The sequence below is a fragment of the Lupinus angustifolius genome, chromosome LG17 (genome assembly GCF_001865875.1).
Source record: "Lupinus angustifolius cultivar Tanjil chromosome LG17, LupAngTanjil_v1.0, whole genome shotgun sequence".
In the NCBI taxonomy this organism is placed as follows: Eukaryota; Viridiplantae; Streptophyta; class Magnoliopsida; order Fabales; family Fabaceae; genus Lupinus; species Lupinus angustifolius.
The window spans coordinates 7,143,512-7,154,936 of NC_032025.1; the positions used below are offsets into that span (position 1 = coordinate 7,143,512).

At 30.8% G+C, this 11,425-nt stretch overlaps 1 protein-coding gene across 2 annotated transcripts; it reads right to left on the reverse strand.

Moving 5' to 3' along the window:
* LOC109332037 lies at nucleotides 1,871-4,461 on the reverse strand. Of its 2 annotated transcripts, none has more exons than XM_019566881.1 (5): nucleotides 4,177-4,461; nucleotides 3,787-4,028; nucleotides 2,741-3,023; nucleotides 2,520-2,597; nucleotides 1,871-2,149 (listed from the first exon to the last, which is right to left on the reverse strand). In XM_019566881.1, the coding sequence occupies exons 2-5, from the start codon at nucleotides 4,017-4,019 to the stop codon at nucleotides 2,099-2,101; spliced, it is 645 nt and encodes a 214-aa protein (XP_019422426.1). In that variant the 5' UTR covers nucleotides 4,020-4,028; nucleotides 4,177-4,461; the 3' UTR covers nucleotides 1,871-2,098. The 2 variants fall into 2 exon arrangements, with proteins under 2 accessions (XP_019422426.1, XP_019422425.1); XM_019566880.1 differs by having other exon boundaries at nucleotides 3,787-4,024; nucleotides 4,177-4,458.

The following is an 11,425-nucleotide window of genomic DNA, read 5'->3' on the forward strand; positions in this document are numbered from 1 at the left end:
CAACAAATTTTTAATTTTAATTTATATATTTTATAGTAAGATATAATAAATTTATGAATATAATATGATTATTAAAATTTATTATGAAATAATAATAAAGTAGATAATACTATAATAACTAATCTTAAAATAATAATAAAAAATATAACATATAAAATATATTTAGGGAAAACATAAATTTACAAATATGTGATACCTCTAATACGAGTATTATGAATAAGCTTTTATTTGGATATCATATTATGATTATTTTACTAGTATCTATTGGTCAGATCCTATCTAATTTGTTCAACTTTCTAGTGCAAGTTTAAAATAGACTTTGGTAGAAGAGATTTGGGTACATGAGTAAATATCTGGACACACACAAAGTCCAAAACTCCATGGCCTCATTTTATTTTCTTGTAGGAGAAACTAAAGGAAGAAAACTTAGAGAATGAAAGTTAAGGGAAAGAATAATAGTGAAAAATAGAATTTTTTATTTTATTTTTTGGTATAAAAAAAAGAGAGAACAGATAGAGGAAATAAGAAATATGACGAGACAACATGACAAAAATATCTATAATAAAAATAATACAAATATTAACAGATAATATTATTTTATTCTAAAATTAAATATTACTATAAAAATATATTTATATTAAAATTAATTAATTACAATATTATTAAGTCAAATTTCAACTCTACTAGGTAACTCTATTTATTATGTTTTTGTACTCTACAAGACTACAACCCCCGTTATATCATTCATGGTTCTTAATGGGAAAGATTGTAAATTTACTTTTGTGGTTGATTTCCATCATTTTCTCTTCATTATGTGGTTGGAATATTTTTTGTGTGGGCCACACAACTTTTTTCTTTTCATCCTATTTATTATTTGTCAATCAAAGGAAAAATAACTTATTCATTCATTTTTTCCCCTCAATTTCAATACAACCAAAGATAGTGATACGGATTTATATAGGCACAAGAAAATCATTTGATACATGCCATGGCAAGATGCTTTTTTCTACCACATGCTTTCTTGCTGAACGATGGAACCTCGGCTTTTCAATCCTAGAAATATTTATTTCCTCATTGGTTACCTATATATCATTTAATTGTTTTCAATGTTCTTCTGACGGTAAAAAATCATTTGACTTATCGCATCCAAAATAAGGTTGTAAATTGCAACTATGCAATGTCGGCAAATTGCACAAAGGAGTTACCCAAAAATCATTATTCAATTTCGTCCCAAAAAAGCATAAAATAAAAAATGAATGTAATGTGTCAACATCATTTATTATTAATTTGTATTACTTCTTTAAAAAAATCAATAATAATTAAAAATGAATGGTTAGTATATAATATATCTATATATACTATATATAAAGTCAATAAATGGTGTAACTTCCACCATGATGTAATTTTCATTTCGTATTTTGCCCTTCACATTATTTAATTTTTACAAAAAAAACCATATAATTTTAATTAATCACCATCAACACATTAATTAACTACATCTCTCATCTTAAACTATACATTATCATAAACATACAAAAATTATAATATAAAGTACATTGAATACAACAAATATATTCTAATTATAGAAAAATGAAATATATAAAAACTGAATATATAATGTCATGTAATATTGACCGACAGACACGAAATGCTTATATACACTAGTATATATAATTCTTACACTTACCTGTGCATATATATTTTTTCTCATAAAAACTGAAAGGGAGAGGAGAGAATAATTGAAGGGAGAAGAGAGAATACATCAAAAAAAATGGGTACCAGAACACGCCAGAAAGAAGAAAAACAAAAAAATTATAATTGAAGGGGACAAGAGTGTTTACATTAGTGACTTCGTAGTTCCCAAAAGATAAAAATGGAGAGAAAATAATTTTCATAGATTGGATCGCATCTTACTCGTTTTACAAAAAACCATGAGGGCATATATAATGTCCCTTCGGAATTAAACATCATATATTGAATGAAACTTGAAACTCAAATATCATAATCTCCAAAATATTTCAGGTTTCAGCAGAAATATAGCTTCCCCCTTGTTTAGTTCCATTGATCCACTCATTCATTAGACATTACTTTGCCACTATCATTCAGAATCACTTTCCATACTCCCCATTGCCTTCAATCCTCTTGGCCTCTGAACCAAAACCCAAAATTAAGAATCCATTAGCAATCTATTTATAAAATCAAGAAAATATTAAAAAAAAATAAAGAGAGAATACCCATGTGGTCATTGAAATCTAGGCATATACCAATTTGATGTATGAAAGAGGTGTTACGTTGGTTCAGTGATATAAAATTATGCTAGATCCCCAAGATGACCAAAAGGATTTAAGAGTTCAATTTCTTACAAAAAAAAATATATCAATTTGATCTAAAAGGTTAAAACTCAAACTAATCCGGGTGGTGGTGTAAGCAAAATCGGAGATCTAGATTTAGCTTTAGATTAAGTTAAAAAAACAAGTACAACACACAACTACACCAAACCAAACACGTACCAGTCGTACCTTCTTGTTACTTTTCTTCTCCCTAACTTCATATCTCTCTTGGCACATATCAGTTAACCATGCTCCAGGACTCACCAACTGTTATAACCCACACACAAACAAGATAAGGTGATGAGAATCAAGATCCAAACTCAAATAAAAAAACACCGACCAAAATCTTAAAATTAGACCTTTCCTACAAAAACAGAACAACATTTTTTAGATGAAAATAAGAAACTCACAAGTAAGCTTCTTTGGATAATTTTGGCCCTCTTTTTGGGTCTATGGGGAAGCTTGCAACCTTTCATGGCAAGAAAATCTTCTTCTTTCTCCTTGCTTGAAAGGGTGATGTAAAGCTTTGGCCACACAAGCGCTCTTTCTTCTCTGTCACCAGTGAGTTTGCTGTGGCTCTCATCCGCTACCACCGACGATCCCCTTGTGGTGTAGTACCGGTCTTCCTTCTCCGGTGAAGTTGATTTCCGATTATCTACAGCGGCTGACCGGTGAACAGAACCATCAGAATTCCTGCACCAAACATCTCCATTAAACTTAAAAAAATGTAAAATCAAATGCAAAAATTCTGCAATTTCACAGAAATTATAGATCCGATGCTTTTTCTGAAGAAAAAATAATTATTTCCACCTAGATAGAAACATAGATTGTTAAGGCATCTGGGTATGAAAAAAATTCGGTTTTGACAATTATATCACCCAATATCGTTTTTTATATCTATGGAAGTAGAAGTCATTACATTTTATCACTCAAAATCTCGTTTTGTATATCTACGGAAAATCAAATAGAGGAAAAAGTAGCAAAAAAAATCACCAATCAAATAAGAAAACAATTGTTCCAGAGAAACCAAGCATGGAGAAATAGTAAAGGGGGATTTTCTTTATCTCTTCTCCACTTTTCTTCCTCAAAGATTCCAAATAGGCAAATAACATACAAGAAGAAATAAACATTACATCAAACCAACCCAAATTTTCCAGAAAAAAACAGCAGAAGGAAGAGATAAGGATAAAGATAAAAAAATCTCAGCAACAATAACGTTGGATGAAAAGAAAGAGAAATTACTACAACCCAAAAACCCAGATTTTTTAGAAAACCCAAAAGAAGGAAGAGGAAAAGAAAAAAATTAAACCCACCAACCAAAAGGAAAAAAATCATTACATCAAACCCAAGATCCCATGTTTTCTAGAAAACAGAACAAGGGAAAATGAAAAAAAAAGGTTATCCCAGTAACCAAAACACCAATGAAATGAGAAGATCCTTGGATTGTTGTGACAACCTTGTGAAACGATTAGGTTGTTGTTGATGGTGAAGATGAGAACCTTCTTTCTCCAAAACAGTAACTCCAGAAGGAGCAACAGTGAGCTTTTTTCTGATCCCACCGTTGAGTCTTGATGAAATCCGAGGGTCCTTAAGCCTCACACATCTCAGTCTCTTTCTGTTTCCCCACTGCAAGAAAAGCTCTGGCTCTGAGCCTTTTAACCCTCTCTGGTTCCTCTCTTCTGTTTCCATATTATCTGGTTTACAAAAGAAACAATAAAAAAGGTTCAAAAGAATGAAATAAAAAACCCAGAAATGGAAACTTATTGTTTCCAACACAAAACAAGTTTGATGAAGAATTGAATACAGAAGATGAAGATCTGTGACTAATGAAGAGAAGAAAACTTACAATGATAGAAATTCTGCTTCAAAGAAAAAAGTTATGAGAAACCACAGATCTTTTATATTGCTAAAAAACACACTCTATCTTTATCTCTCTCTATGTGTGTGTATTCTTCTGCAGCACCTTTTTTTTTCTTCTTTCAAACTGAAGCAGGGTTTGAGGGTTATTCTTCTCTCTTCTGCACCCTTTCTTCTGTGTGCGTTTCTGTATTTATTTATCCTGTGTTGTGTAGAGGAAAAAACTAGAGATAATAAGAACCGTTGGATTGCCATAGGGGTTTGGTGATTCATTTTATCAGACTTGGGGCCAGAACCCTCATGAGTCATGCGCACATCTACAACTTCCACTTTTTATTGGGTGAAGATGTCTTCGGTCGGGTTAGACCTTTATTTGGTACTTAAGATTGATTGAACAAAAATTTTGAATTGCAACTTCACCTTAGCTCCAAATCTCAACCGGACTAATATTTTAAACTATACTGAATTAAGTGTAATGTATTTTATTATTTGTTTAAATCTTTTCAATACTACTTACTTTTATAAATATATAATTTGATATGTCAAATAATATATATGTAAATATTTTGTGAATTGTCTATATGTGTTATAAATGATGAAAATATTATAAAATCAATATGCATTTTGTATACACATATGAAATGTTATATACATTATGTGTAATCTTTTGCATAAAAATGTAATAAAAAATGATTGAAAAATATAATTCATAAGATGAAATTATAGGAGTAAATATGTTACTACAACCAAATACACTATCTGCTATGCGCTAGAGCGTAAACATTATATAACAACCTAAGAGGAGTGGTGAATTAGGTTTGTAAAAGTATAGTTAATTTCAAAATGGGCAATTTAGAATTTTTGTTATGAAAGTATAAATTTATAAGTAATATGTGTTGAAAATAAAAAGCAAGGCTTACAAAAGATTCACAAGTAGAATGTATCATGATTCACCTTCTCCAACTAAAGTCTATGTCCCATTTCAGATTTGAGGGATTTTTTGTTTCACTATATAAACAAGTGTTCATACAAGTGTAAGACCAAAACCACCTATTACTCCAAGAAAGCATGTAATTTCCTTTTTACAATTTCTCACCAAACCTTCTGATGAATATAAGAATTATTATGATTCAATATATGAAGAATACTTTTAGAATGACTAAAGAACTCTACATTCAATCTAAGATGATAGAATCCTAGTCAAAAACATATTAAGCATAATATCACACAAGGATATCGTGCATAGAAAATTTAGAGCCTTCACCTAAAAAGGTTTTGGAGAAAGTCTTTTATGTGTATTTTTAACAAGAATTGTGGAACAAATTACCCAAACTTGTTCTAGTGTCAATGATAAACACAAGATAGCAACAAATGAGGGGAGGGTGAATTAGGGTTTCAAAAATATTATTATTCTAAAAACTTAAATCAAAATCTTCAACGAAAACAATTTACTTAAGAAAAAAAGTTGTAGAAATTTGAAGAGATAAGGTTAAAGAGATTCACACGCAAATATATATTGGTTCACCACTTTTGACTAAAGCATATGTTCAATCCCTTATAGTAATTACTATCTCGTGGTAATTAGTTACTGGAATTCACTATCCAACTGTGTAATCGATTATCCTATATAGTAATTAGTTATTAGTCCTTCTTCTAGTAATGTAACTTATTAGTCAATTTCAAATAACATGTTACTCCGTTTCAAGTAATATATTACTTTGTTTCAAGTAACTTGTTATTATTTCAAGTAACATATTACTATGTTTCAAGTAACTATTACTCTATTTCAAGTAACGTGTATCGCTACCCCTTTCGTGAGCGCGATAGAAATAATACAAATAAATGTAATGAAGTCGCCAATGATGTTTTTTAGAGGGGAAAATGAAAAACCAACTTATAAAGCAAGGATTAATGTGCTCACAGGAAAAAATAAGTTTGGGAGTCGGTTACGAATAAGGAAAGTATTAGGCAACTCATACTGTCCGTTATAAAAATGGTACCTAGATCAATCTTATGAATATTCGTTTAAGACATTAATTTTACCCTCACATTATTAAAGAATATATTTTTATTATTTTGTGCCTAACATGGAAATGTGTACTCCTACATATCTCTAGCTGCAATAGAAAAATTAAGGCTACGCAGTTCTTCTAGAAATTAGTTGATTGATTGGTATTATTTTAATTTTTATAAAGTTAACAACATAAGATAGTGCGACAAGACAATAACCATATAGTGCACTATTTTACATTGTTTTTTAATTATTTTAAAAAAATTAACAAGATGAGGTAACGCAGCAAGGCACAAGGCCTTTAATACATTACCTCATCATGCTTTAGACAACATAAAGTAGTGCGCCACTAGTCCTATTGTGCACTACTTGAGATTTTGTTTAAATTATTTTAAAAAATTAATAAGATGAGGTAACGCGACAAGACATAAGACTTATAGGGCACTACTTCATCCTATTATAAACTTTTCTTTAAATATTTATTATTTTATTGCATTTTTTATGTTATAAAATTTTTACTATATTTTATTAATTTTTAATTAAAATAAAAAACAGTTATAACAAAACTAGAAAAAAGACAGAAAATAAAAAAGAAAAGAAAAAAAACATAAAACAAAAAAATAAAAGGGAAATTAGGCTTAGGTTTACCAAGGATAAAATTAAAATGATAAAGGTAAGACCTTGAACTTTCGGATGACAATGAAAACGTGAATTTGTGGGTACTTGTTCGAAGTCAACCCAAATTTAATGGGGAAAACTCGCTGTGACTAGTTTGGGTAAAACCCGAATCCAATTTTTAGATTCAGATTTGGTATAGTTAATACCCTACCCAAACCCTCCCGAACTCATTAGATACATTGTTGTTACTATTTTTTGTCATTTCCCAGTCATAAGGCAATGCATTTATCAAAACTATTTGTGTTTTGACCATGATGGTAATATCTATACCTTCATATATCAAGTTTAAATATGTCTCTGTTGAAATATTTTCCTCATTAAATCCTTGCTTGTGTAACTTTTGCTTTACTTGTCCCAATAATACACCTTCTCTTTGTGAAGCCTCAATAATAGATTCAACTCCATATATTGCAGAATAAGGCTCTTATGCTTCCCCAACATTTGTCAATCCTAAGGAAGACAATAAGGATGAGCAAAGACAGGTAGTGCTTTCCCGTTCTCAAGCCCACAATATTATGGGTACCTGTGCAACCAGTGGGTTTGCAGGTACGATCTTTTAATTTTAATTATATATTTATATATTTTGTAATAATCAATATGCAAAACTAATTATTATATGAATAATATGATATTTATATGATAAATTTATGATCATAGTCAAATATGTATAATTTACTATAAAATAATAATAAAGTATATGATATATAATATTAAAATAATAATAAAAAACTACAATACATATATATATATAAATTTAATAAAAAATAAATTTATAAATTTGTGGTACCCACAAGACGGATATCATAAAAATCGTTCACACCCATAAGCTATTATTGCGGGTGCTCATTGCAGTATTTCCACGAGTATCCGTGTGTCGGGTTTTTTTGTCATCCCTAGCCAATCCCATGCCATATGCATTCAATATCCCACGAAATTTGTGAATGAGCACTTCTTCCGTACCTAATGACCTAGGTATAGCACGTGCATGCTGAGGCCCGACACCTCCAAAACAAGAAGGGCATGGTTCGTGGTTCACATATTGAACTATTTCTTTCGGGTTCTCTATCGGGTTTGGGATACCAGGTCATCATTCCTACCTGAAATAGAAAGCAAATAGAAATTTATCTATGAACTTGTATTTTCGATTCTTCAAGGCCTTCAACATTTTTCTTCTTTTATTGATGTTGATGTCTTTATCAAAACCTAGCCATAGTTAAAGAAAGGTTCTTCTACACATCTTATTGTGAATCTCTCATTCCTTATCAATTTTCATTTTTTTGCAACTATTGTCTTACAAGTTTTTGCTTCCCTTGAATATTCTAAATTGTCATTTAAAAAGAAAAATATTGTTGTAAATCTAATTCATCCCATAGGTTACTTGTGATTTTTTTTAATAAGGAATAATTTTTTTAAAACTTAACAAAATCAAGTCAATCCTTCTGGTGTTTGCCTATGCCAGCATAAGTTGGTAACAGAGCTCATCCTGTTTAGTTTAAGCATATAACAAGTGTACAAGAATCATGCTACACAACCTGGGAACAGAAATTGAAAAGTTTTTCATAGAGATTCATGGTATACGGATCAAAGGATTCAAAACTACATGAATATGAAAGCAAAGAACTATCTAATGTATGCTAGATCAAGATCAGAACATCACGAAGTCCATATGTACAATACAGATAAGCTATTAAGCATGGATATGGATACATGTGTCAGATACGACATGTATCCGATACATCAACACGCATTTTGTCTAAAATATAAGATACAATACGTTCAAGGATACATGTATAAAATAATAAAAAAACATATAAAATATAATAAAATTATAAGTGTAAATCAAAATATCCAAAAGTAAAAAATATAATGAAAATTAAAAATCATTGTCCTCCAAAATTCCAAGTACAAAAACTAGAAAATATAGTAGATAAATTCATAAAATTCCTTATTGTTTGACGACAATGTTGTGGATCGGAGAGTTAGTCTGGTGGACCGGCTATCACAGGGTCAATGCGGTGTGACGGTATGTTGATATGCGTCTTTGTGACATTTAAATAAGTTGGTGTTTATTGAAAACGAATCTATCTTACCCTATTTTATTGAAAACGAATATATATTATCCTATATTTTATTGAAAACGAATCTAATACGTGTTTTGATATTTTCTTATTTTATTTTATTTTTTATTTTTTGGATACTCTACGGATATGTATCATTCACGAATCAGAACGTATCCGTGTCAGATACATGGCAGACACCGACACGTGAGGGTGTTCAACGAATCCCTACTTTAGAACAGATAAGGACATATTGGATACTTTGGTTGCTACTCATGAAGGATATGCTCAAGTTAAATATTCAAAGATTAGTGTATTGGTTCACCAATATGAGTTATTCAAATAGGAGATCATGAGACTAAATATCAAATGTATGGTAGATTGAAAACTATTATAGATAGTCTAAGGTCAATTGGCAAGGTCTACAAAAATAGAGACTATGTAGGAAATTGCTTAGATGTCATTCAAAGCAGTAGAGACCTAAGCTCACAACTGACTAAGAAGCTAATGATCTCAATGTTCTAAAATTGGAGTTTTTTGTAGAATCTCTCAAAGTAGATAAACTTGAACTTAATGAGGATGAACCATCCAGAAAAAACAAATAAATTGCTCTAAAAGCTTAGAAAACTCATTCCTCAAGATCATTCAAGGTCGAGGAATCATCTGAAGAAACTGAGGTTTAAGAGAGTGAATTCGAAGATGATAAACTTATATCCACCTCTCGAAAAATCGAACACATGTAGAAGAAGAAGGTTTCCTTTAGAAGAAAGCCCATAAACAAGAAGCTTGGGAAAGAGAATACATATGGCCACATGGAAAGACATGGATTTATTATCATCTCATGAAGAGAGTGAAATTGATGAAGATGCAAACCTATGTATCATGCTGAATCAAAATTTGATGGTGATGAATCAAATGATGAGGTATAATATTCTAAACATTCAAATCTTCAAAGTGATTTTGAAGAACTCTTGCATAATTCATTTATTTTTCTCATGAATTTAAAAACCTTAAGACAAAATTCTTGAAGTTATCTGAAGAACATAAGAGCTTGTGTTTAAAGAATGAAGAGCTCAAGACTCTTAATGATACACTCATCCAAAAAGAATGTCATTCTTATTTACAAAATTAGTGTAAAGCCCAGAGACTCTCATGAAGATGAAAACTTGAAACACAGTGTAAAGTATCGCAAGGATACTTTTCCAAATTTTATAGGAAGCTCAAAAAAGTTAGACTTGCTTCTGTGATACTATAGATCACCTTATGATAAGTCTGGATTATGATATGATCCTAGCAAAGCCACTTGCATTGGCTCCTAAGAGAATGCAATATCCTAAAGCCAAATTTGGCCCATCCAACACATATTGCAAAGTATGTGGTAAGTATGGATAAACCTACCAAGCCTAGTAAGAGGACTCCAGTCTATCTGGGTACCTAAAGATAGGATATTCCCTATTGCAAATTTGATTAGTAATAGAAAGGACATATATGTTCTCATACAAATATTTTATTTGAACTATCAATTTTGTGGTACTTTAATTCTTTACTTAATCCAATTTGTTGGTTAATTAATCCTAAAAACTTAAAATATATTAAATTGTCAAATATTAGCTTTAGATTATTTGTGCAGGCCAAAACTGGAGGAATTTTTACAAAAAACTAAGTTTCTAGACAAAAAGCAAGGATTCAACCATGAGCAGTGAGAGTAAAATTATGACACCAGATTAATTCACCGTTGGATTGAGCTAAATTTTGGATATGTTGTTCCTAAGATATGGATCTTTAATATGAATGGTTAGATAAACGAAATATAAAAAATTGGATGCGCTAAACTAAATTTTGGCGCTCAGCACAATTTGGAAATTTTTTGGCGAAAGCATTCTGCCTCGAATACGCTATGCGACTCACTCGCATTGAGCAGATTAAGGAGGTGCGCCAAACGCCAATATGTGCGCCCAACTCAAGTTGGTGCGCTCAAAGGTCGAGTCTGGCAATAAGAAACGATACGCTTTGTTAAGGACATGTGTAAGGTCAATAACTTTGATGAATCACTCTTATTCATTGCTAAGAGGCAAACCAAACCGTAGAAGATTAACTCAGAGGTCCTCTCTAATCAAAGCCTATCATGTCTAGTAACCATTAAAGCTAAAGAATGCACTTGGAACAAGAAACATACTCATGCAAACTTGGGAATGATCTCAAAACTCAATAAGCATAACCTCGCGAGGGGATGACCATATGTTAAGTTCGAAGCCAACTCTCTCTATTAGAGGATTACCAAATCTTAAGTTCAGATTTTCTTACTAACAAAAGACAAGTGTCAACATATATTAATTTTGAGAAGAAGTCCAAGAAATATTCAACAACTATAACAACTATAACATTAATTGCTTCAACTATAAATAGCCTCATAATCGTAGAATAGAATACACAACACCAAAGAAAAAGAGATAATAATCTGAAACACATTCAAATCTTTCAATTATTATAAA